Here is a 26,507-nt window from a genome sequence, read left to right as displayed (position 1 = left end):
CCTACAGGGGGAAGCGTTTGCCAAAAAATTTACAAATGAAAGTCATCCGATTTTAAAACGGATAGGGAAAAAAAGGAGGCAAAACGGGTCAAAAATCGGACGCCAAAAAAGTAAACACGGCCTGGAACGAAAGCAAAACGCCCGAGAAAAACTGACGTTTTTATTGGCCGACACTCGGACGCTGTGGTGTGAATAGAGCCTTATAGATCTGAGAAGACAGGGAGGGAAAAACTAAAACAGAACCTGGCCTGGTCATTAAGGGGTTAACCTGCGGTGCGGATTATAAACACGCAGGATATCGGATTTATACCGCGGATTCGCTGCGCATTTTTTGCAGAATTTCTCCATTAAGTTCAATGGGAAAGTCAATTTCCGCAACAAACGCCATTGTTCCCAGAATCCTCTGCGGCTCCGCTGCGTGTTCACAGCAACGCTGCAGGTTACACATATATAAAGAAGAAGGCGTCATGTGACCCCTGCAGCCAATCACAGGCCGGAGAGGTCACATGTCATTATAGGGATCACCTGGACACAGCCGGAAGAGCAGGGCGTGTTGCTATGGTAACGCTGGGAGAGGTGAGGATCGGCCTTGTTGTATTTCTGTAGTAGATATTCGGGGGGATTATACGTCCACCATTTGGGGTGAATATTCGGGGTGATTTCCTTGCGTGTTGTGGGTCGTATTCGCTACGTGTGAACATTCCCTTAAACCGCACGGTGAACGACATTAACAAGAAACGTATAAAAGTCAGTGAATAAGTTGTATGTAGCGAATATTATGTCATTACAAACTATGACTCGTCCCACAAAACATCCGACCACTACAAAGACCAGAAATAACCACTTACCCCAAAGAGGCCAGCACTGAAGGGGTTAAATCCCGGCTAGGCGTCCAGTGGGCGGGGTCACTCAATGATTGACAGCTCTCTGTATACACACTCATACAGGGGTGGCTGATAACAGAGAGAACACCCGACCAGCGCTGCTCTCTACCTCATACACGGAAATAGCTGAAAGACCTGTGAAGACGTCACTACAATGTGACCGGAGCAGGAGGGGCGGAGCTTATCCGCGGAGCCAGGCGGTGGATGAAGGACATGTGATAATATAAGGATCACGTGACCGATGCATGGGGGGCGGAACTTAGAACTGGGACGAATGGACGATGGATTGGAGGCCTATGATGATGATGATCACGTGATATTGGGGGAGGGGCTCTGTGAGGGGGCGAGGCTCTGCTGTGTGGCGCACTCATAATGATCACTTGACATCAGGGGTGGGGCTCATGTGCTACCGTAAGGAAGAAGCGAAGTTAATCACGTGACAGGGGGCGAGGCTCCTGCGATGTGTAAAGCGATGATGATCACGTGACATGGGTGGTCTCTCTGTGTGGGGACGGGACTATGCCTCCTGTTCACATATAAGCCCCGCCCATCATGGCCACGTGGTGGTGACGTCATTACCGATCCTTGCCGTTTGTGAGGTGAAGCGGCGCTGGTCAGGTGTACTTGACTTCCGGTCACCGCTGTTGTATCGTGTTCCCTCTGTTATCAGTCAGGAGATTTCCCATGATACAGTAGTACGGTAAGGTTATATGAGGTCATTTCCGTGCGGTTTTTGGCACAGTGTTGCACATAATTTAGTGGGTAATGGGCGGCCAGTGACCGCAGAGGTGGAATGAGGGGAGAGGTAGATTTACCCCTGCAGCAGAGCTGAGAATGGGTAGGAGGGTGTAATAGTGTTAGATGGAAGCCACAGAGGAGGATGGGGGAGTAGTCTACATGGTGGATGATGAGGGCATATGTACTGGCATTTATGTCTGTACGAGGGGGAGGAAAGACGGACTTCTAGAGGGAGGGGAGGAAAGGCGGACTTCTAGAGGGAGGGGAGGAAAGACGGACTTCCAGAGGGAGGGGAAGGAAAGACGGACTTCCAGAGGGAGGGGGAGGAAAGACGGACTTCCAGAGGGAGGGGGAGGAAAGACGGACTTCTAGAGGGAGGGGAGGAAAGACGTGACTTCCAGAGGGAGGGGGAGGAAAGACGTGACTTCTAGAGGGAGGGGAGGAAAGACTGACTTCTAGAGGGAGGGGAGGAAAGACGGACTTCTAGAGGGAGGGGAGGAAAGACGGACTTCTAGAGGGAGGGGAGGAAAGACGGACTTCTAGAGGGAGGGGAGGAAAGGCGGACTTCTAGAGGGAGGGGAGGAAAGACGGACTTCTAGAGGGAGGGGAGGAAAGACGGACTTCTAGAGGGGGAGGAAAGACGGACTTCCAGAGGGAGGGGGAGGAAAGACGTGACTTCCAGAGGGAGGGGAGGAAAGACGTGACTTCCAGAGGGAGGGGAGGAAAGACGTGACTTCCAGAGGGAGGGGAGGAAAGACGTGACTTCCAGAGGGAGGGGGAGGAAAGACGTGACTTCCAGAGAGAGGGGGAGGAAAGACGTGACTTCCAGAGGGAGGGGGAGGAAAGACGTGACTTCCAGAGGGAGCGGGAGGAAAGACGTGACTTCCAGAGGGAGGGGGAGGAAAGACGTGACTTCCAGAGGGAGGGGGAGGAAAGACGTGACTTCCAGAGGGAGGGGGAGGAAAGACGGACTTCTAGAGGGAGAGGGAGGAAAGACGGACTTCCAGAGGGAGGGGAAGGAAAGACGGACTTCCAGAGGGAGGGGGAGGAAAGACGGACTTCCAGAGGGAGGGGGAGGAAAGACGGACTTCTAGAGGGAGAGGGAGGAAAGACGGACTTCCAGAGGGAGGGGAAGGAAAGACGGACTTCCAGAGGGAGGGGGAGGAAAGACGGACTTCCAGAGGGAGGGGGAGGAAAGACGGACTTCTAGAGGGAGGGGAGGAAAGACGTGACTTCCAGAGGGAGGGGGAGGAAAGACGTGACTTCCAGAGGGAGGGGGAGGAAAGACGTGACTTCCAGGGGGAGGAAAGACGTGACTTCCAGAGGGAGGGGGAGGAAAGACGTGACTTCCAGAGGGAGGGGGAGGAAAGACGTGACTTCCAGAGGGAGGGGAAGGAAAGACGGACTTCCAGAGGGAGGGGAGGAAAGACGGACTTCTAGAGGGAGGGGGAGGAAAGACGGACTTCTAGAGGGAGGGGGAGGAAAGACGGACTTCTAGAGGGAGGGGAGGAAAGGCGGACTTCTAGAGGGAGGGGAGGAAAGGCGGACTTCTAGAGGGAGGGGAGGAAAGGCGTGACTTCCAGAGGGAGGGGGAGGAAAGACGTGACTTCCAGAGGGAGGGGGAGGAAAGACGGACTTCCAGAGGGAGGGGGAGGAAAGACGGACTTCCAGAGGGAGGGGGAGGAAAGACGGACTTCCAGAGGGAGGGGGAGGAAAGACGGACTTCCAGAGGGAGGGGAGGAAAGACGGACTTCCAGAGGGAGGGGGAGGAAAGACGGACTTTCAGGGGGAGGGGGAGGAAAGACGGACTTCCAGGGGGAGGGGGAGGAAAGAAGGACTTCCAGGGGGAGGGGGAGGAAAGACGGACTTCCAGAGGGAGGGGGAGGAAAGACGGACTTCCAGAGGGAGGGGGAGGAAAGACGGACTTCTAGAGGGAGGGGGAAAGAAGTGGGAAGCGCTTGGCTGTGCTGTCTGACATTAAGGGTTATCCCAATACGCCGACTTGTGAAACGGGGAAAGTGTGGAGCCGTTACCTGTGATTGATGGTTCTGGTGAGGGGGGGGGTGAAATGGGGTAAAGATGATTCCGTTTTCTCCAGGTTGATCTTTAGGAAGAGGGAGGTGAAGGTGGAGATAACTGTTAGGGTATGTTCACACGCAGAGGTTTCAGATGTAATTCGGGCGTTTTACGCTTCAAATTACGCCTGAAAAAACGCCCCTAATACGCCTAAAAACATCTGCCCATTGCTTTCAATGGGAATTACGATGTTCTGTGCCCACAAGCCTTTATTTTACGCGTCGCTGTCAAAATACGGCACGTAAAATGACGGCTCGTCAAAAGAAGTGCAGGACGCTTCTTGGGACGTTTTTGGAGGCGTTTTTCATTGACTCCATTGAAAAACGGCCGTAAAAAACTCAGAAAAACGCGAATTGTTAAAAGAAACATCTGAAAATCAGGAGCTGTTTGAGCCTGAAAAAAGGTCCGTATTATCAGACGTTTTTATCTAAGCGTGAGAACATGCCCTAAGGGTCTGTTCACATTCCAACTCAAAAACATCTGAAAATACGGAGCTTCAAGGGAAAACCGCTCCTGATTTTCAGACGTTTTTTAAACCACTCGCGATTTTCGCTGCATTTTTTACGGCCGTTTTTGGAGCGGTTTTCTATATAGTCTATGACAAACATCCCAAGAAGTGACCTGCACTTCATTTTCGTGGCCGTTTTTTTAAAACGGCCACTTAAAAAATTTGCCTGTAGGACCAGAATGCCGTTTTTCCCATTGAAATCAATGGGCAGATGTTTGGAGGCGTTCTGCTTCCGATTTTTCGGGCATTTACGGCCCGAAAAACGTTAAAAAATAGGCCGTGTGAACGTACCCTTAGACACTCTAGATAGCAGGGCGGTAACATTAAGAGCAGAGAGGTAAATTACTTAAGGTTTAGATGGAGAAGAGTAAGGGTCCCAGGACACTGAGACCCTTGAGGGACAATAACAGAGGGTGGGACAAGGAGGAGGTGGTGTGTGAGTGGGAGATACTAAGTCTTTGGTTGGTAAGGTATGAGGAGATCCAGGAGAGTACCATGTCTGTGATGTCAAGGGACTAGAGAATTTGAATCAGGGTGGTGTGGTCTACTGTGTCGTAGGTGGTGGACAGGTCTAGAAGGAGGAGCACAGAGTAATGTAGAAGGCAGAGGACGGGTCTAGAAGGAGGAGCACAGAGTAATGTAGAAAGCAGAGGACAGGTCTAGAAGGAGGAGCACAGAGTAATGTAGAAGCAGAGGACTGGTCTAGAAGGAGGAGCACAGAGTAATGTAGAAGCGGGACAGGTCTAGAAGGAGGAGCATAGAGTAATGTAGATGCAGAGGACAGGTCTAGAAGGAGGAGCACAGAGTAATGTAGAAGCAGGGGATAGGTCTAGAAGGAGGAGCACAGAGTAATGTAGAAAGCGGAGGACAGGTCTAGAAGGAGGAGCACAGAGTAATGTAGAAGCAGGGCACAGGTCTAGAAGGAGGAGCACAGAGTAATGTAGAAGCAGAGGACAGGTCTAGAAGGAGGAGCACAGAGTAATGTAGATGCAGAGGACAGGTCTAGAAGGAGGAGCACAGAGTAATGTAGGAGGCAGAGTACCGATCTAGAAGGAGGAGCACAGAGTAATGTAGAAGCAGAGGTCAGGTCTAGAAGGAGGAGCACAGAGTAATGTAGAAGCAGAGTATGAGACTAGAAAGCGGAGGACAGGTCTAGAAGGAGGAGGACAGGGTAATGTAGAAGCGGAGGACAGGCCTAGAAGGAGGAGCACAGTAATGTAGAAGCAGAAGACAGGTCTAGGAGGAGAAGCACAGAGTAATGTAGAAGCAGAGCACAGGTCTAGGAGGAGGAGCACAAAGTAATGTAGAAGGCAGAGGACAGGTCTAGAAGCAGGAGCACAGAGTAATGTAGAAGCAGAGGATGAGACTAGAAGGTGGTGGACAGGTCTAGAAGGAGGAGGACGACAGGGTAATGTAGAAGCAGAGGACAGGTCTAGAAGGAGGAGCACAGAGTAATGTAGAAGCAAAGGACAGGTCTACAAGGAGGAGTACAGAGTAATGTAGAAGCAGAGGATGAGACTAGAAGTTGGTGGACAGGTCTAGAAGGAGGAGCACAGAGTAATGTAGAAGCAGAGGACAGGTCTAGAAGGAGGAGCACAGAGTAATGTAGAAAGCGGAGGACAGGTCTAGAAGGAGGAGCACAGTAATGTAGAAGCAGGGGACATGTCTAGGAGGAGCACAGAGTAATGTAGAAGCAGAGGACATGTCTAGGAGGAGCACAGAGTAATGTAGAAGGCAGAGGACAGGTCTAGAAGGAGGAGCACAGAGTAATGTAGAAGCAGAGGACAGGTCTAGAAGGAGGAGCGCAGTAATGTAGAAGCAGAGGACCGGTCTAGGAGGAGAAACACAGAGTAATGTAGAAGCAGAGCACAGGTCTAGGAGGAGGAGCACAAAGTAATGTAGAAGGCAGAGGACAGGTCTAGAGGGAGGAGCACAGAGTAATGTAGAAGCAGAGGACAGGTCTAGAAGGAGGAGCACAGAGTAATGTAGAAGCAGAGCACAGGTCTAGAAGGAGGAGCACAGAGTAATGTAGAAGCAGAGGAGCACAGAGTAATGTAGAAGCAGAGGACCGATCTAGAAGGAGGAGCACAGAGTAATGTAGAAGCAGAGGACCGATCTAGAAGGAGGAGCACAGAGTAATGTAGAAGCAGAGGACAGGTCTAGAAGGAGGAGCACAGAATAATGTAGAAGCAGAGGACAGGTCTAGAAGGAGGAGCACAGAGTATTGTAGAAGCAAAGGACCGGTATAGAAGGAGGAGCACAGAGTAATGTAGAAGCAGAGGACAGGTCTCGAAGGAGGAGCACAGTAATGTAGAAGCAGAGAACAGGTCTAGAAGGAGGAGCACAGAGTAATGTAGAAGCAGAGGACCGGTCTAGAAGGAGGAGCACAGAGTAATGTAGAAGCAGAGGACAGGTCTAGAAGGAGGAGCACAAAGTAATGTAGAAGCAGAGGACAGATCTAGAAGGAGGAGCACAGTGTAATGTAGAAGCAGAGGACAGGTCTAGAAGGAGGAGCACAGTGTAATGTAGAAGCAGAGGACAGGTCTAGAAGGAGGAGCACAGAGTTATGTAGTTACAGGGGACAGGTCTAGAAGGTGGTGGACAGGTCTAGAAGGAGGAGCATAGAGTAATGTAGAAGCAGAGGACGGGACTAGAAGGAGGAGCACAAAGTAATGTAGAAGGTAGAGAACAGGTCTAGAAGGAGGAGCATGGGGTAATGTAGAATGTGGAGGACAGGTCTAGAAGGAGGAGCACAGTAATGTAGAAGCAGAGGACAGGTCTAGACGGAGGAGCACAGAGTAATGTAGAAGCAGAGGACAGGTCTCGAAGGAGGAGCACAGTAATGTAGAAGCAGAGGACAGGTCTAGAAAGAACAGCACAGAGTAATGTAGAAGCAGAGGACAGGTCTAGAAGGAGGAGCACAGAGTAATGTAGAAGCAGAGGACAGGTCTAGAAGGAGGAGCACAGAGTAACGTAGAAGCAGAGAACAGGTCTAGAAGGAGGAGCATAGAGTAATGTAGAAGCAGAGGACAGGTCTAGAAAGAGGAGCACAGAGTAATGTAGAACAGAGGACAGGTCTAGAAGGAGGAGGTCAGGGTAATGTACAAGCAGGGGAGAAGTCTAGAAGGAGGAGCACAGTAATGTAGAAGGCAGAGGACAGGTCTAGAAGGAGGAGCACAGAGTAATGTAGAAGCAGAGGACAGGTCTAGAAGGAGGAGCACAGTGTAATGTAGAGGCAGAGGACAGGTCTAGAAGGAGGAGCACAGAGTAATGTAGAAGCAGAGGACAGGTCTAGAAGGAGGAGCACAGAGTAATGTAGAAAGCAGAGGACAGGTCTAGAAGGAGGAGCACAGAGTAATGTAGAAGCAGGGGAGAGGTCTAGAAAGAGGAGCACAGAGTAATGTAGAAGGCAGAGGAGAGGTCTAGAAGGAGGAGCACAGAGTAATGTAGAAGCAGAGGACAGGTCTAGAAGGAGGAGCACAGTGTAATGTAGAAGCAGAGGACAGGTCTAGAAGGAGGAGCACAGTGTAATGTAGAAGCAGAGGACAGGTCTAGAAGGAGGAGCACAGAGTAATGTAGAAGTAGAGGACAGGTCTAGGAGGAGGAGCACAGAGTAATGTAGTAGCAGGGGACAGGTCTAGAAGGTGCTGGACAAGTCTAGAAGGAGGAGCACAGAGTAATGGAGAAGCAGAGGACAGGTCTAGAAGGAGGAGCACAGAGTAATGTAGAAGCAGAGGACAGGTCTAGAAGGAGGAGCAGAGAGTAAAGTAGATGCAGAGGACTGGTCTAGAAGGAGGAGCACAGAGTAATGTAGAAGCAGAGGACAGGTCTAGAAGGAGGAGCACAGAGTAATGTAGAAGCAGAGGACAGGTCTAGAAGGAGGAGCATAGTGTAATGTAGAAGCAGAGGACAGGTCTAGAAGGAGGAGCCCAGAGTAATGTAGAAGCAGAGGACGGGTCTAGGAGGAGGAGCACAGAGTAATGTAGAAGCAGAGGACAGGTCTAGAAGGAGGAGCACAGAGTAATGTAGAAGCAGAGGACTGGGTGGCCGTGGCCTCCCGCGCGTGCACACTCGGCGGTTGATTTACATGAACTGTGGTAAAACAATCTAGAAGGAATAGGTCAATACTGTAATAAATACGACATTTAGATGTCTCTGAAGGTCCAGGATCTCTGAGGTAACTTCTAATATCTGTAAAGACTTATATTTGGGGGTAATAATTCATAAAGGGCATCTGTCACATTGACCACCAGTCTGTTCCGTTGGCAGCAAATGACATAGCAGGAGGACCTGAGCAGATTGTGTCTCTCCATTCACTGCTATAGGAGTTACAGAAAGCTCCTAACAAGGCCACCCAGAGGTGGAGCCGCATCTACCAGACATTCCTGGCCTGTCGTGGGGAGAAATGTCCGTGTTGGAAATACCCCTTTATTCCATGTGGTGACTGCTCTGAGAAGATGTTTCTCTCAATGATGAATAAGTGAGGTTCTGTATGTCACACATGACGTTGTCCCCTGTATGATTTCCATCTTCTCCTTTCTTCATAAAGACGTCTGCAGTACTAGATCCTCCAGTTCCTCCAGTTTTCTCATCTTCTCCTCCACAACGCTCCTTCTCCTGAATGACCCACCAAGGATGGACAAGGACAGGAATGAGATGAGCAGAAGAATATTAGACTTCACCTTGGAGATCATCTACCTGTTGAGCGGAGAGGTAAACTTTTCTACATTATAGAACAAGTCACACATAGGGAAGGGACAATACATAATAGGAAGTAATAGGAAGAATCCAGTGTCCTGTATAACAGCGTCCAGACCTTCCAAGTGACGTCAAGAAGCCACCAGCAGAAAAGCTGAAGATCAGCCACCAATATGGTCAGTTATGTGTCATGTCACCAATGCAGTAATAGTAATGTTGTAGAGCAATGACAAGGAACCAGGAGGATCAGGATGACCTCTATATAGAAACATAGAAGATGACGGCAGGAGGAGAGCACATGGTCCATCTAGTCCCCCAATATTATCTCCTTCTTAGTTTTGGCCTCGTTCTATTTTCTCAATGTCTTTTTGTAGGTGAGGTCTCCAGTATTACAGATGTGGGGTCACTAGAGCTCTATACAGTGGGGTCACAATCTCCCTCTCTCTACTGAGGGTGGAATACTGTGTTCAGTTCTCTAAGTGTCTCTCTCCATACACAGGAGTACACAATAGTGAAGAAGACATCGGGTGACTGTACGACTCCCATCATCCATGAGTCAGGAGGATGGAGCAGTAGTCAGAGCCCCATCACAGAGCCTCCCCTTCACTCCCGGATACATGAGAAGAAGATCTTAGAACTGATCTACAAGATGACTGAGCTGCTGACTGGAGAGGTGACACTGCTGGGAAATTCTACAGTAACAGCACTGGAGGTGTCTGGGTGATGACTGTATCATTGTGTGTGTCAGGTTCCTATAAGGTGTGAGGACGTCGCTGTCTATTTCTCCATGGAGGAGTGGGAGTATCTAGAAGGACACCAGGATCTGTACGAGGAGGTCATGATGGAGGACTACCGGCCGCGCACATCGCAAGGTGAGAAGATACAGATATTATATTTTGTTTGTTTATTTGTTGAAGTGTTAATTTCGTCACGTGCATTATATACAGACAGGTGATTCCTGATCTCTGATCACACGTTCCTTGCTTTGCTGCAGTGCTGCACTAGGTTATGTTCACACGCAGAAGTTTCCATATATCTGAATGTGGTTCTTTCTGCAGCAGGTGCATGAATTTGTAGTAACCACATTCAGATAAGTTGAATGCAATTTCATCACAAAGTCCTAATGCCGCACATCACTGTCCGAACCGTAAAGTCATGGAACCGGCTCCCACAGGATTTGGTAATGGTAAGGTGTGGAGAGAGATAAGAAAGGGTTAAAGATCTTCCTTGTAAGACACAATACACAGGGTCACTGGTAGTAATGAGGAATGTGGATCCAGGGATCTGTCCGATTGTAAGTAAAACAGGTTGAACAATGTGTGTGTGGAGATATAATGCTTTATTTATTTTACTCTCCGTTACATTTTATTTTAAGCATTTTATTGGAATGGAGTTTCAGGGGGATTGAACTCAAGAACAAGCGGAATCCAGCAGCAGGACGCTAGAAATGTAGAAGACCTGGTCAGGGTGGTCATGGACTGTTAAACTTTACTGTTACCGTGCAGGGAGAAGCTGCTGCTCATTACACGCCGTTCTCCCTGCAGTAACACTACTGTCCGAGCTGTGCTCAGTACTTTTCCTCCTGCATGAGCACAGCTCCGGACAAGCAGTGAGAGGGTTAAAGAGCTGCTTCCATTGTATTATACTGTTGCGGTTCATGTGATTGGTAGTTGTGTAATATTACATACATATTAATTATGTGACACCCCCCCCCCCCCGCAGTTTTCTCCGGTGATATGAGCTGATTGTCGGATCTTCCATCAGCAGGACCCATGGCGCACGGCTACTCTCTGGACCAGCTTCTTTTTTGCGAAAATTTGTCCGGTTAGAACAATCCGTTTAGTGTGGATGTGTCAGGTCTCTTATGTTCCCCTATCATAGGGCAGCATAGGATTGGGGGGTAGACACTGAGATCTGGGATATAACGTTTTCTCACTTACCCTGTGCCCTAGGCTTCTGGACTTCTTGGAAACTGACCTCGGCTTGTCTCTCGTTAACCCCTTGTTTACCGGTTTTGATTATCTGCTCCCGGCTGGTTGTGACCTCTGCTGTACCTGATTTCCATTAGCTCTGTTTTGGACTTTCTGTTTACCCTCTGGCTGTCTGGTTACCTGTTCAGGTGTAGCCTGCATTGCACCCCTTATCCAACACTGAGCTCTGTTAGAATAACCTGGGTTCTGTGCATCAAAAACCATCCCGCCTTGCAGTGGGCTCTGGCGAATACCTCAGAGTAGCCTTAGATTCTTTCGATCAGAGTTGTGACGGATTTGGGGTGGGTTTTATTTGCATGCTTACTCCCGACGGTATCCAGCAGACATTTGGGAATTGCACAACCAGTGATTCTATAACATATGCGGGACGTGCAGCTGATTTTATGCATATTTAATAACATAGAAATACATTGATATCGAAACAGTAGAGGTTCACACCTTCTAAGAAATCTTGATCAACCAATAATAACTAAGGGAACCTGTCAGTAGGTTTGGAGCCACTAAACCACCAGCATACCGGTATACAGCCGGGGTCTAGTGTTCAATACCTGCCTACCTCATAAACAGACGTTCGGGAATAGTTAGTAAAGTAAATTACAACTAAGGGTATGTTCACACGAGGGCGTCCGTAACGGCTGAAATTACGGGGATGTTTTCAGGAGGAAATCTCCCCGTAATTTCAGCCGTAACGGCATGTGCAGGCGCTTGAACGCCGCGTCCATTACGGACGTAATTGGCGCTGCTTTTCATTGGAGTCAATGAATAACGGCTCCAATTACGCCCCACAAGAAGTGACAGGTCACTTCTTTGACGCGGGCGTCTATTTACGCGCCATCATTTGACAGCGGCTCGTAAATATACGCCTCGTGTGAACAGACAAACGTCAGCCCATTGCTTTCAATGGGCAGATGTTTGTCAACGCTATCGAGGCGCATTTTTCGGACGTAATTCGGGGCAAAAATTAGTGTGTGTGCACATACCCTTACCGAAAGGAGCTCGGGAGCGACATCAGGCGCATATGAAGCAGAGGACAGTTCACTGCGCATGCACAGTAAAGTGAGGTGTAGTGTCCTCGGCTTCATATGTGCATGCACCCGATGCTGCTGGACTTCTTCCGGTAAGTGGTCATTTACTTTACTAACCATTCCCTAAATGTCCTCTTTTTTTGAGGTAGGCAGGTTTACAGCGCTAAACTCTGGCTTCATGACGGCATACTGGTGGTTTAGAGGCTTTAAACCTACTAACCGGTTCCTTATAAAGGCTATGTTCACCTTTTTGAACTGAAATTATTTTTCTTGTTAATTTTCTTTCTCAATGCAAAATTAAGCAACTTTCTAAATAGTCTTCATTACAATTTCCTGCCATTTGGCTGCTGTGGACTTTGCAAAACCCCTGTGGACAGTTGGTCTCCTGCAAATTCTAACTCAAATCCGTCAGTGCAAAGCTCCTAATGGCTGACTCAACTGCTCTTCCCCCTCCCTTCTCTCAGTCTTAGAGATAGCAGCGGAGGGTTGCACAGACAAGATCACACAAGCTGATAGTATCATAGTGAGGATAGGAAGGAGAGCACACAGGCTATCAAGATGATCTCTCTATACTCGGACCTGCTATGTACAAACAAAACCACACACACACACGTCTATCTCTAACACTAAAGAAAGGAGGAGGGAGAGCGGTTGAGTCAGCCGTCAGCAGCAGTGGAGTGACGGATTTGAGTTACAATTTGCAGGAGACCGACTGTCTGCAGGAGTTACACAGGCTCTACAGCAGCCAAGTGGTAGGACCTTTATAATGACATTTTAATTTAGTAAGTTGCTTAATTTTACATTTAGGAAGCAAATGAGCAATAAAAAGAATTCAGTTCAGAGGTGTACATAACCTGTAAGTAGTACAATATTAAATGACATCCGCTCATGATGAAAAGCCGGTAAATAATATGATCCTACATTACTTTTTATTTTTATTTTCAGTGTCTGAAACTAAAGATAACAAAAAGTTGTGGCCCCTTATCCTCAGTGCGTTAGAGCCAAACACGGATATTATCCAACAAAATCTCCGCCCAAAATGAAATGTGTTCAGAAAGCAAAATATTCGAATCCAATAATAATTCTGAAGTTAATTTAATTATTCAAAATTCAGGCAAAATGGAGCAAGTGGTCATTCCATAGTGAAGTTCTCCTACATTTCCCTCCTCTCATGATTCTGTCACTCTTAGTAAGAAAGGTTTAGTAAACAATAAGGAGAAATTCTTCTCTTCTACTAACATTATTGTGTTATCTGCAGTATACATTGCCACCGTATTATTCATAGTTGATACACATCTGTTACTGGCCCATAGGATTATTTTAATATCTTTGTATATAAGAAACCTTATGGCCATACCTTGAACCATTACCTGAGGTATCTCACTGAACCATCTGTTTGGCCTTTGTCGGGCTGATATACGTCAGTATACAGCAATAAAACGGTATAGAACAGCGTAGTACACTACACTATTCCATCCTGCGGAGTCCAGTAAAAAACATATACCCTAAACATCATTTTTTTTTTTTTTACAATGGGGACCTATAGCTGGCAGATGGCACTATATGGCATCCATCACAGGACTCCGTTAAACGAATAAGGTAAGAAGCTCCAATGATGTAACTGAACAGTTTTCACTGGGCAAACTCAATCCTTGCAATACTGTATATCTCCGCCTCGGAGGATCGGAAGAGGGATATCCATGACCTTCCTCAGGCACTGTAGTATGCGGTTCCTGTGAAATGGCGCTTGTGTAGATGCGGCTTGCCGCAATGAGGCGCTTTTGCGAAATGGCGCTTGTGTAGATGCGGCTGGCCACAATGAGAGGCGCTCTGTGTGTTCCGACACCTTTCAATCATAGCCAGCATTATGTTTTTGAACAGTTTGTTCTGCAGTAGTTCTCCTGTGGGATCGGACCAGACGGCCCGGCCTTTGTTCCCCACGCACATCAATGACCCTTTCACCAGTTGTCCTTCCTTGGACCACTTTTGATACGTACTAACCACTGCGTACTAGGAACACCCCAGAAGACCTTCCATTTTGGAGATGCTGATTCTGACCCAGTCGTCTAGCCATCACAATTTAACCCTTGTCAAAGTCGCTCAGATTCTTTTGCCTGCCCATGTTTCCAATACATCAACTTTAAAACGGTTAATTTGCTGCCAAATATCTCCTCCCTTGTCCGGTGCATTGTCAATGTTCTTCACGTCACCTGTCAGTGGTTTTAATGTTATGGCTGATTATTGTATATATTGAGGACAGTGGGGGTCTTTTTCATTTAAATATATTGACGTATTTGTCCTAATAGGTCCATGAGTCTTGCTGCAGAGGAGGATGGGGGTGTTCCCTCTCTTTATACAGCTTCTGTGTCCTGTCCAGGAGGGAGGCCGTCTCTCTAATGGTGCGGTCATGGGCTCACTGAAAACCAATTAACTAAATGTAATCATATATTTTTATTTTCTCATTCTTCATAACCGCACCAGGTAAAAGGAAACTTGGTGTTATAAAACCGTAGAGCTTCCTCCAACACCTCAGTGGTTTCCCATCCCTTGTGGAGAGAAAACTTGGAGTAGTTGTTTTCCGTAATACAGGTACTTTGTGTGACTAATAAAAGATGAGGGTCTTCACTGTGGGTTCCCGATCTTGAAATGTAGAATATATGGACAGTGACATTTAGGACTCCCGGCTACAGACGTTCTGGCCAGGGATTTTGCCCTTGGAGAAGCCCCTGACGTCACTATCCATATATGGACAGTGACGTCAGGGGCTCCGCCAGGCAGAGCGGGGTTTCCACTCCTAGAGGGAGCCCCAATGGCACTATCTACAGGGAGAGGGCTATAGCACTATCTACAAGGGTGTGTGTGTGTGGCACTATCTACAGGGGAGGTGTTTGGCATTTTCTCCTAGGGGGGGGAGTGTGGCAGTATCTACAAGGGAGGCTGTGTGGCAGTATCTACAAGGGGGGGTGTGGCTCTATACAGGGGGGCGTTTGGCACTCTACAAGGGGGAGGTGTAGTATTATCTACTAGGGATGTCTGTGGCAATATCTACAAGGGGGGCTGTGTGGCAGTATCTGCAAGGAGGGGCTGTTTATATAGCAGTATCTACAAGGGAGTGTGTGGCAGTACCTACAATGGGGGCTGTATGGCAGTATCTGAAAGGAGGGGCTGTTTATATAGCAGTATCTACAAGAGAGTGTGTGGCAGTATCTACAAGGGGGGTTTGGCAGTATCTACAAGGGGGGTGTGGCAGTGTCTGAAAGGGTGTGGCAGTAACTGCAAGGGGGGCTGTGTGGCAGTATCTGCAAGGAGGGGCTGTTTATATAGCAGTATCTACAAGGGAGTGTGTGGCAGTAACTACAAGGCGGGGAGTCTGGCAGTATCTACAATAGGGGGTTGTGTGGCAGTAACTACAGGGGGGCTGTGTGGCACTAATTACAGGGGGGTGTGACACTATCTACGAGAGAAGGCTGATCATTATGTCACCATGTAGTCTCATTAGCCTCCGTTATACAATCTGTTGTAGTCCAGCACTTACCTCATTCATTTATTTTATTTTCATTTATTATTCTGGTAACTTCCTTCTAGAACTTTATCGCTTGTAAAATGTACAAATGGTTTTATACTCGAGTTACATAAAAAAAAAATGACACCTCATTGATTGGTAGAGAAAGCAAACATGGCGAGGGAGAAGGAGATGTTGGGGGGCAAACTGAATCTTTGCCCCGGGTGCTGAAGATCCAAACTACACCTCTGCTATAAAGTCATTGAAACCAAGTTCATTTAAAAAAAAATTCTTGCCCTTTTATGGTGAAAATCTGATTGACATTAAGGTTGAGGTTAAAGATGAAGCAGAAGAGGAGACGGATGTAATGGCTGATCAGTGTAAGGAGGGGGGGACGTTCATTAGTTGTAAAGACAAACCCGTATTGAGGGTCACCTAGATACCACTCCCATCATCTCATCATCCCATGTAAATAATCTATTCCATCACTGTGTGTTTCCTACAGATGGATCCAGTAGGAGAAATCCACCAGAGAGATGTCCCAGTCCTCTGTATTCCCAGGACTGTCCAGAGGAAAATCACAATGTCCCAGAGAATCATCAGGTAGATGAAGCTGAGCCCTATACCACATCTATACAGGGGGGTCTGGAGCTTTATGGTCCTGCGGTCATAGATGGGGTCATAGATTTTGGTGGTTTCTTATGTTGATCTGTTAGATTCTTCGCACTCTCTGCTGTATTGTACTGAATTATTACATATGTGACATCAGGGGGAAAATCTGACTAATAAAGTGGAGGAAGAAGAAGAGCGGGTGAGGGGCGATCACCCGTGTAAGAGTGAAGTGGAGGAGGAAATTCCAGGAGGTGTTACCACAGGTCAGTAATAATGAATTGGGAGGTTTGGTAAGGTGGGGTTCCTCCTTAGTTCTACATTACAGTAACACGTCAGACAATGTGTTATACATAGTGCGGGACCTGAGGGAGCTGTGACTGCACATAGAAGTTCTCTACAAGGTGATCTATGACTCCGGTCATGCACTAGGCTTAGGCTGGATTCACACGAGCGTTGCGTTTTTGCGCGCACAAACAACGCAGCGTTTTGCACGCGCAAAAACCATTTGACAGCTGCGTGTGTCATCCGTGTCTGATGCGCGGCTGCGTGATTTTCGCGCAGCCGGCATCATAGAGATGAGGCTTGTCGACGCCCGTCACTGTCCAAGGTGCTGAAAGAGCTAACTCTTTCAGCACCCTCGACAGTGAATGCCGAACACAACAGCGAAAAACCTGTAAAAAAAAAGATAAAGTTCCTACTTACCGAGAACTTCCCGGCCGTTGCCTTGGTGACGCGTCCTTGGTGACGCGCCTCTCTTGACATCGGGCCCCACCTCCCTGGATGACGCGGCAGTCCAAGTGACCGCTGCAGCCTGTGATTGGCTGCAGCCTGTGCTTGGCCTGTGATTGGCTGGAGCTGTCACTTGAACTGAAGTGTCATCCTGCGAGGTTGGACTGCAGGAAGGAGACAGGAGTAATCGGTAAGTTAGAACTTCGGGTTTTTTTACAGGTTCATGTATTTTGGGATCGCAAGTCACTGTCCATGGTGCTGAAACAGTTTAACTCTTTCAGCACCATGCACAGTGAATGTCTCCCGACGGAAATTTTTTTGCCGGGTTCGGCCAAAACGAGTTTGGCCGAACCCGGTGAAGTTAGCTTCGGTTGTCGGGGTTCGCTAATCGCAAAGACACTCCGTTTGGATGTTCGGAAACAGAAAAGCACGCGGTGATTTTCTGTTTACATTCATCCTTTTGACAGCTGTTGCGCAAACACGCAGTTCGCACGGAAGTGCTTCCGTGCGACATGCGTGGTTTTCACGCACCCATTGACTTCAATGGGTGCGTGATGCGTTGAAAACGCTGAATCAACGGACATGTCGTGAGTTTTTTGCAACGGAGCAACGCTGCGCAAAAAACGCTGCCATGTCTGCACGGCCCCATTGACTAATATAGCTACGGGCAACGCACGTGAAAATCACACGCGTTGCACACGCGTAGTTTACGTTCGTCTGAATAAGCCCTTAGTGTCAGATTTTGGGGGGCACCAGGAGCCTGTAAAAATGAAAATAATTCAATACATTAGTATGTCTGACGATCGCTGGTTCAAAGCCCGAGCAGGGACTAATAAAAAGTGTTAAAATAGTTAAAAACATTTTTTAGTGGTGTACAGAACATAAAAAAAACATTTTCTCACATTTTTTTTTTTTTTAAAGTATTGTAAAAAATAAACACAATTGGTATCACCGCCTCCGTAAAAAGTCTGAATTATTACAATATGACATTATTTAAATCGCATGGTGAACACCGTAAAAAAAAACATGAAACCGACAGAATCACCATTTTTTTTGGTCACTTTAGCGCTAAATAATAATGTAACAAAAAGTCGTATATATTAACAAAAGTTACAGCTCGCCCCACAAAAATAAGCCTCTACTCTGCTCAATCAAGAAAACAAAAAAATAACCGGCAGGATAAAGGTAGCGTGATTTATACAGAACAGTGAACGCCACATTAAAAAAAATTGCCTTTTTTTGATCAGTTTGCCTAAAACAAATGGAATAAAAAGTGTTTAAAAATTTGCACGTACCCCAAAATGGTACTAATAAAAAGCCCTCAAACCACTACGTCTATGAAAAAATAATAAGATATGACTCCCATTAGTCGAGGATGAAAAAATATGCAGATGAGCCGGTCCAAGGGGAACTTTGTATTATATATTATATTACATATACCCTGATGTACTCCTCACATATTACATATACCCTGATGTACTCCTCACATATTACATATACCCTGATGTACTCCTCACATATTACATATACCCTGATGTACTCCTCACATATTACATATATCCTGATGTACTCCTCACATATTACATATACCCTGATGTACTCCTCACATATTACATATACCCTGATGTACTCCTCACATATTACATATACCCTGATGTACTCCTCACATATTACATATACCCTGATGTACTCCTCACATATTACATATACCCTGATGTACTCCTCACATATTACATATATCCTGATGTACTCCTCACATATTACATATACCCTGATGTACTCCTCACATATTACATATACCCTGATGTACTCCTCACATATTACATATATCCTGATGTACTCCTCACATATTACATATACCCTGATGTACTCCTCACATATTACATATACCCTGATGTACTCCTCACATATTACATATATCCTGATGTACTCCTCACATATTACATATATCCTGATGTACTCCTCACATATTACATATACCCTGATGTACTCCTCACATATTACATATATCCTGATGTACTCCTCACACATTACATATATCCTGATGTACTCCTCACATATTACATATACCCTGATGTACTCCTCACATATTACATATATCCTGATGTACTCCTCACAGATTACATATACCCTGATGTACTCCTCACATATTACATATACCCTGATGTACTCCTCACATATTACATATACCCTGATGTACTCCTCACATATTACATATACCCTGATGTACTCCTCACATATTACATATATCCTGGTGTACTCCTCACATATTACATATACCCTGATGTACTCCTCACATATTACATATACCCTGATGTACTCACATATTACATATACCCTGATGTACTCCTCACATATTACATATATCCTGGTGTACTCCTCACATATTACATATACCCTGATGTACTCCTCACATATTACATATACCCTGATGTACTCCTTACATATTACATGTACCCTGATGTACTCCTCACATATTACATATACCCTGATGTACTCCTCACATATTACATATACCCTGATGTACTCCTTACATATTACATGTACCCTGATGTACTCCTCACATATTACATATACCCTGATGTACTCCTCACATATTACATATACCCTGATGTACTCCTCACATATTACATATACCCTGATGTACTCCTCACATATTACATATACCCTGATGTACTCCTCACATATTACATATATCCTGATGTACTCCTCACATATTACATATACCCTGATGTACTCCTCACAGATTACATATACCCTGATGTACTCCTCACATATTACATATACCCTGATGTACTCCTCACATATTACATATATCCTGATGTACTCCTCACAGATTACATATACCCTGATGTACTCCTCACATATTACATATACCCTGATGTACTCCGCACAGCTTATATATACCCTGATGTACTCCTCACATATTACATATATCCTGATGTGCTCCTCACATATTACATATACCCTGATGTACTCCTCACAGATTACATATACCTTGATGTACTCCTCACATATTACATATATCCTGATGTACTCCTCACATATTACATATATCCTGATGTACTCCTCACATATTACATATACCCTGATGTACTCCTCACATATTACATATATCCTGATGTACTCCTCACATATTACATATATCCTGATGTACTTCTCACATATTACATATATCCTGATGTACTCCTCACATATTACATATACCCTGATGTACTCCTCACATATTACATATATCCTGATGTACCCCTCACATATTACATATATCCTGATGTACTCCTCACATATTACATATACCCTGATGTACTCCTCATATATATCCTGATGTACTCCTCACATATTACATATACCCTGATGTACTCCTCACATATTACATATACCCTGATGTACTCCTCACATATTACATATATCCTGATGTACTCTGCACAGATTACATATATCCTGATGTACTCCTCACATATTACATATACCCTGATGTACTCCTTACATATTACATATACCCTGATGTACTCCTCACATATTACATATACCCTGATGTACTCCTCACATATTACATATACCCTGATGTACTCCTTACATATTACATATACCCTGATGTACTCCTCACATATTACATATATCCTGATGTACTCCTCACATATTACATATACCCTGATGTACTCCTCACATATTACATATATCCTGATGTGCTCCTCACAGATTATATATACCCTGATGTACTCCTTACATATTACATATACCCTGATGTACTCCTCACAGATTACATATGCCTCCACATTATAAACTGAATCACCAGTAATACACCAAACAGAGCTACTACCAAGCAAACTCCAGGCGCCAAAAGACGCTGCCTCAATACTGTGCCCTACACTGTGCCCAAACAGCAGTTTACTACCACATATATGGTATTGCTCTAACCGGGAGAACCCTTGTAACAATTTTTGGGGTGTGTGTCTCCAATAGCACAAGCTGGGCACAACATATTGGACTCTGAAATGGCATATCTGTGGAACAATTGCAATTTTCACCTTTTACCTTCCCCAGCGCATTAATTTCTAGAAAAACACCTGTGGGGTCAAAATACTCTACACACCTAATAAATGTCTTAAGGGGTGTCGTTTCCAAAATGCGGTCACTTTTGGGGGGGTTTCCGCTGTTTTGGTCCCAAAGGTGTTTTGCAAATGAAACATGGCGGCCAGAAACAAATCCATCACAATCTGTGCTTCTTTTCTGAGCCGTTTACGAGCACATATCGGGTATTTCCGTACTTCAGGGAATTTTCTTTACAAGCGTGGGGGAGCCTTTTCTTCTTTTATTTGTTAAAAAAATTAACAATTTCAAGATAAAACTAAAAATTTGCTTGATTGAGCGGTGTGATAGCTTATTTTTTTTTCGGGATGAGCTGTATTTTTTTATTAATACCATTCTGCGATACATGTGAATTTTTTTATCACTTTTTTGGGGGGAGCTAAGGTGACAAAAAAACAACAATTCTGGCGTCTTTAATTATATTTAAAAAAAATTTGTACAACGTTCACCGTGCGGGTTAAATAACATAAAACGGGCGGAATCAAATGATCTTTGATTCCAGCCGTTGCAGTAAGGTGTCGGCTGTATTACACAGCCGACACCCGTTGAGTATGGAGCGTGCTCAGCTCCATACTTCCCTTTAACGCTTTTTACGTACATGTAGGTGACAATGCGTTAAGGTAGGGGTTTATATGTCATTTTTACTTCATTTATTTTTGTTTTGTTTTTTAACTTTTATTTTTATGGCCTTTCCATCAGAAAAGACATTTGGGGAACTTTTATTATTTCATTTTATTTTTTTTACACTATACTTTTCCTCTGTAACTGGCGCTTTACAGTAGGGGACATCAGCCCTGTTATAGTGACTATTGTCCGTGATAGGGCTGTGCTTGGTCTAGTTAGATACAGCAGCAGCCTCCTGACCACATGACCACCGGCATCAATAGAGGCAGCGGCGCTCATTGAGCGTTGTGTACGTGAGTGCAGAGAAGACAAGTGGCAAAAATTACTTTTGTCTTCTTTCCAGGGTCCTTGGCAGTCTCTGACGACCGGGCACCCGACATTTAGCTGCTCAATCACTCAGGCAGCAAACTTAAACCTGTACCATATATACACAGTGGGCAGTCCTCAACTGGTTAAACATCATTTTGGTTATTTCCTTTGTACTTTCTCATTTATTTGGTTCTTCCATTACAAATCTTCTAATAATAACAGTTGAGAAGAAAGATCCTCATTTTAGTTCTATATTTAATATGAGCCTGGGACAAGAATTTAGGAACTATTAGAAAACACACAAGGTCCCCATGACAACTCTGCACACAAGTCACTTACTGTTATAGTTTAGCATTTATCCATGAAAATTTTATGTGAAGTTAGTGTCACATAGGATTTGTGGACTCACTGGGCCGTACCGCCTTTGCGGTATGGCAGCTGGCCAACAGGGTGCAGGTCACAGTCTATAGGTCGTATAGGGTACCTGTGGCAGCTCGGATAGTAGCAAGGCAGGCTCGGCTGAGACTAGGCAGCAGGTAGACGTTAGGCGTGGAGTAGCAGGACAGGCGTGGTATACAGCACAGCACGACTACAGCACAGCACGGCACTTTTTCCAGGATAGCACAGGATACAGGAACTGAGAACTGGAAAACACTAGGAGACCATTTGCTTAGATAAACTAGGATACGACAAACAACGCACCGGCAAGGATCAGAAGGGCAGGGGCCTTCTTACAGTCCAGGAAATCATGTGAGTTGATGATGATGATTGTTTTCATGTGCGCGCTGGCCCTTTAAGAGCGGGCACGAGCGTGCGTGCGCACCCTACGGGACACGGCGGACCTGAGCGGAAGTGAGCGCTGGCGTCTCCTAGGAAGGAAATAGGGACCAGCGCTCGCAGATCCTTTGAGGTAAGTAAACCCGATGGACGCTACAGTTAGTGCCACTAGGTGAGAGACAACCGGATGCTGCTGCTTATAGAAGTCTATGGGAAAGGAAGGGGAAGCAGAAGGAGGGAGCAGGAGCACAAAGACACAGATGCTGTTGTCAATAAAAGTCTTTGAAGAGAGGGGGAGCAGAAGCAGAGAGTAGACATAGGCTGCTGGTAAGAGTCATATGTCACCTCTGTGCTGGATTTTCCGCTACACTGCTCCTTACTGCTGTATGATGTGCTCCATGCTGCTGCAGCTTCTAAGCGTGTCCTACAGAGAGATAGTAGACCAGGGTGGCTCTCTTCTCTGTGTGCAGTGTATAGAAGACATGATAGCAGTTAAGCTACACCCACTACCTCAGGGAAATCTGAGATTTAAAGATAGAGCCTGCAGAGGGAGAACTGCTAAAAGAATGCCAGATACAAGTCATGTAATGGCCACAAATAGTGTTATTGCTCCTGTACACACATATGACAGATTATTCTGAAAAGTCGTCTAAAAGTTAGGTTCGCTTTAAGAGTCTTTATGAAGTTTTCAAAGTGGGTTTAAAGATGTGGTTTTTAGATTGGATTTAAAAAACCAGATCCATGATTATTAGGAAGCACCTATTTTAACTAGTTGCTGACTGCCCATAGCTTATAAATGCCCTGGTGGTCCACACCTATCTCTGCTAGGACGTTTTAAAACATCCAGCTGAGTTTTCTCCTCTCCGACTCTCCCACTCCATCCCAGTTAAATATATCACTTATTTTAAGCCCTATATGTTTTGAGAAAACAAGACCAATTACATATAGGTTGGCAGAGAAATAGAACAACAATTTTCTATTAAATTGTCACATGACTAAAACTTGAATGAGGCCACTTCATTTCATTAGGTTCACATTATCAGTACTTGACAGAACACTCTTTCCCCATAGAACAGCCTGAATTCTTAGTGGAATGATATTACTATGTACTGGAAACCTTTATTCCTGATTCTGATTATTAACTTCGCTCTGCCTATTCCACTACATCCCACAGATGTTCTATAATATTGGGATCCAGTGACTATTCAGCCATTCGGATATGCAGTCCTCATTATCATGTCCATGAATTCATCCTGTGATTTGTCTCATGACACATTATCTTGTTAAATGTAGACTGTGGCCAAGATTAGACTGTAACAATATTAAGTTAAGATTGTGTGTCTCATTAGTATTTAAACAGCTAAATGTGTTGGCAAAGAACAAGCTTCATTGCCAGACAAGGTTCTGCTTTTCCAAAAAAAATAATTTTATTAAGTCAAGCTTTATGTAATAAATTAATAGTGGAGGACTGAGTGTAGACCATAATCCTAGATTGTCATGTATTTATTTTAAAGTGTTATTCAAAGGTATATGGAGTCAAAAGTCATGGCCTAAACTTCTTCCTGCTTGATCCATTTCTGACTTTGGCTCAAAACACTGCATGTGTGTTTCCAGCCGAATACGAAGGTTAGAAATGTGTCCACTTTTCTATTGTGAAACCAGATCAAATTTTTTTTTAAATCCTAACAGAAAATCCCAGTAAAATCTCTGAGGGAAACTTCACGTTATTGCTAAATTATAATGAAGATGAAGATATCATGCAGCAGTCTTCAGGAGAAAACCCCATTACCCTTAATCTACATCCAGGACTTCACAGTACAGATCTATCATATAATTTCACTAATCATGAGGAATCTTCTCCTGACCAATCACAGATTGTTACCACAAGTACAGCTCAGAAAGGGGGTAAAAGGTTTCAATGTGGTAAACAGGTCACAAAAATCTCAGCTCTTTTAACAAACAGAAGAATTCACACAGGAGAGAAGCCGTATTCATGTGCAGAATGTGGGAAATGTTTTAAATATATAACAGCTCTTGTTAGACATGAGAGAAATCACACAGGAGAGAAGCCATATTCATGTGCAGAATGTGGGAAATGTTTTGCACATAAATCACATCTTGTTATACATGAGAGAAGTCACACAGGAGAAAAACCATATTCATGTACAGAATGTGGGAAATGTTTTAGAGATAAATCAAGACTTGTTAGACATGAGAGAATTCACACAGGAGAGAAGCCGTATTCATGTTCAGAATGTGGGAAATGTTTTACAGATAAATCACATCTTGTTATACATGAGAGAATTCACACAGGGGAGAAGCCATATTCATGTTCAGAATGTGGGAAATGTTTTACAGATAAATCAAGTCTTGTTACACATGAGAGAATTCACACAGGAGAGAAGCCGTATTCATGTTCAGAATGTGGGAAATGTTTTACACATAAATCATATCTTGTTAAACATGAGAGAAGTCACACAGGAGAGAAATTATATTCGTGTTCAGAATGTGGGAAATGTTTTACTACTAAAGGCAAGCTTCGGGCTCATCAGAGAAATCACACAGGGGAGAAGCCTTTTTGATGTCCTATATGTGAAAGATGTTTTACAAAGAAATTTACATTTTAGAACTCCGCAGAGAATTCACATGGAGTAGAAACCATAATCTCGTTTAGAATGTGGGAAATGCTATAAGAGCAAAAAATAAAAGATTTTAAACACATCAGACTATTCAGACTTTAACCCCTTAGTGACCAGCCTATTTTAGGCCTAAATGACCAATCTATTTATAAAATGTTTCTATCGTCTCATTCAAAGAGCTATAACTTTTTTATTTTTGTCGACATAGCTGTATAAGGTCTTGTTATTTGCGGGACAAGTTGTATTTTGTGACAGCACCATTTTGTGGTACATAGAATTTATTGATTAACTTCTAAAAAAAAGATTGGGGGGGAATAGAAAAAAAACGCAATTTCGCCACACTTTTTTGCATCCTAAATTTACGCCGTTTACCGTGTGGTATAGATAAAGATTGCAACAATACCAAATTGATATAGATTTTGTATGTTTTACTACTTTTAGCCTGTAAAAACACTTTTTAACAACAAATTATTTGTTTTTGTGTCTCCATATTTGAAGAGCCATATCTTTTTTTTTTATTTTATTTATTTATTTTTTTATTTTTTTTTCCGCCGATGCAGTTGTATGAGGGATTTTTTTATTTTTTTTTTGCAGGACAACTTGTAGTTTTTATTGGTACCATTTTGGAGTACATATGACTTTTTGATCACTTTTTATCATATTTTTTAAGGCAGGATTCACAGAAAACATTGATTTTAGTTTGGTTTTTTTGCATGGTTTTTTATTTTATTTTTGACGGCGTTCACAGTCATGTAATAACTTTATAGTTGGAGTCGTAATGGATGCGACGATGCCTAATATGTGTAACTTTTTTACCTTTTTTCTTAATAATAAAGCATTTTCTAAGGGGAAAATGTGGGTTTTTCATTTTTTATTTTTTTTTACTAGTCCCACCAGGGGACTTAAAGAGGCTCTGTCACCAGATTTTGCAACCTCTATCTGCTATTGCAGCAGATCGGCGCTGCAATGTAGATTACAGTAACGTTTTTATTTTTAAAAAACGAGCATTTTTGGCCAAGTTATGACCATTTTCGTATTTATGCAAATGAGGCTTGCAAAAGTACAACTGGGCGTGTTGAAAAGTAAAAGTACAACTGGGTGTGTATTATGTGTGTTACATCGGGGCGTGTATTATGTGTGTTACATCGGGGCGTGTTTACTACTTTTACTAGCTGGGCGTTGTGTATAGAAGTATCATCCACTTCTCTTCAGAACGCCCAGCTTCTGGCAGTGCAGATCTGTGACGTCACTCACAGGTCCTGCATCGTGTCGGCACCAGAGGCTACAGTTGATTCTGCAGCAGCAT

At 44.6% G+C, this 26,507-nt stretch overlaps 2 protein-coding genes across 4 annotated transcripts; both read left to right on the top strand.

Moving 5' to 3' along the window:
- The first annotated feature begins 1,422 nt into the window (after positions 1–1,422).
- On the top strand, positions 1,423–14,825 carry LOC142664798 (oocyte zinc finger protein XlCOF29-like). Of its 3 annotated transcripts, none has more exons than XR_012851380.1 (4): positions 1,423–1,584; positions 8,756–8,919; positions 9,404–9,776; positions 13,467–14,825. XR_012851380.1 is itself a non-coding variant. In XM_075844139.1 (3 exons), the coding sequence occupies exons 2-3, from the start codon at positions 8,842–8,844 to the stop codon at positions 9,626–9,628; spliced, it is 303 nt and encodes a 100-aa protein (XP_075700254.1). In that variant the 5' UTR covers positions 1,423–1,584; positions 8,756–8,841; the 3' UTR covers positions 9,629–10,602. The 3 variants fall into 3 exon arrangements, 1 of the variants encoding a protein (XP_075700254.1); XR_012851386.1 differs by lacking the exon at positions 13,467–14,825 and adding an exon at positions 10,627–11,387; XM_075844139.1 differs by lacking the exon at positions 13,467–14,825 and having other exon boundaries at positions 9,404–10,602.
- Positions 14,826–15,147: 322 nt separating this feature from the next.
- On the top strand, positions 15,148–26,108 carry LOC142664708 (uncharacterized). The gene is made up of 4 exons (XM_075843981.1): positions 15,148–15,802; positions 15,928–16,025; positions 16,192–16,297; positions 24,252–26,108. The coding sequence occupies exons 1-4, from the start codon at positions 15,790–15,792 to the stop codon at positions 25,142–25,144; spliced, it is 1,110 nt and encodes a 369-aa protein (XP_075700096.1). The 5' UTR covers positions 15,148–15,789; the 3' UTR covers positions 25,145–26,108.
- The last annotated feature ends 399 nt before the right edge of the window (positions 26,109–26,507 follow it).

The sequence above is a fragment of the Rhinoderma darwinii genome, chromosome 1 (genome assembly GCF_050947455.1).
Source record: "Rhinoderma darwinii isolate aRhiDar2 chromosome 1, aRhiDar2.hap1, whole genome shotgun sequence".
Taxonomy (NCBI): domain Eukaryota; kingdom Metazoa; phylum Chordata; class Amphibia; order Anura; family Rhinodermatidae; genus Rhinoderma; species Rhinoderma darwinii.
This window is presented reverse-complemented; position numbering and strand designations above follow the sequence as displayed.

What these genes read in the sequence shown, in the direction of transcription:
- LOC142664708 (XM_075843981.1), top strand. An exon ending in ATGTCCCAGAGAATCATCAG is followed by an intron (nt 16,026 to 16,191) that starts GTAGATGAAGCT and finishes ATGTGACATCAG; the next exon opens with GGGGAAAATCTGACTAATAA. An exon ending in TCCAGGAGGTGTTACCACAG is followed by an intron (nt 16,298 to 24,251) that starts GTCAGTAATAAT and finishes AAATCCTAACAG; the next exon opens with AAAATCCCAGTAAAATCTCT.
- LOC142664798 (XM_075844139.1), top strand. Translation starts at nt 8,842, where the DNA reads ATGGACAAGGACAGGAATGAGATGAGCAGAAGAATATTAGACTTCACC. An exon ending in TCTACCTGTTGAGCGGAGAG is followed by an intron (nt 8,920 to 9,403) that starts GTAAACTTTTCT and finishes CTCCATACACAG; the next exon opens with GAGTACACAATAGTGAAGAA.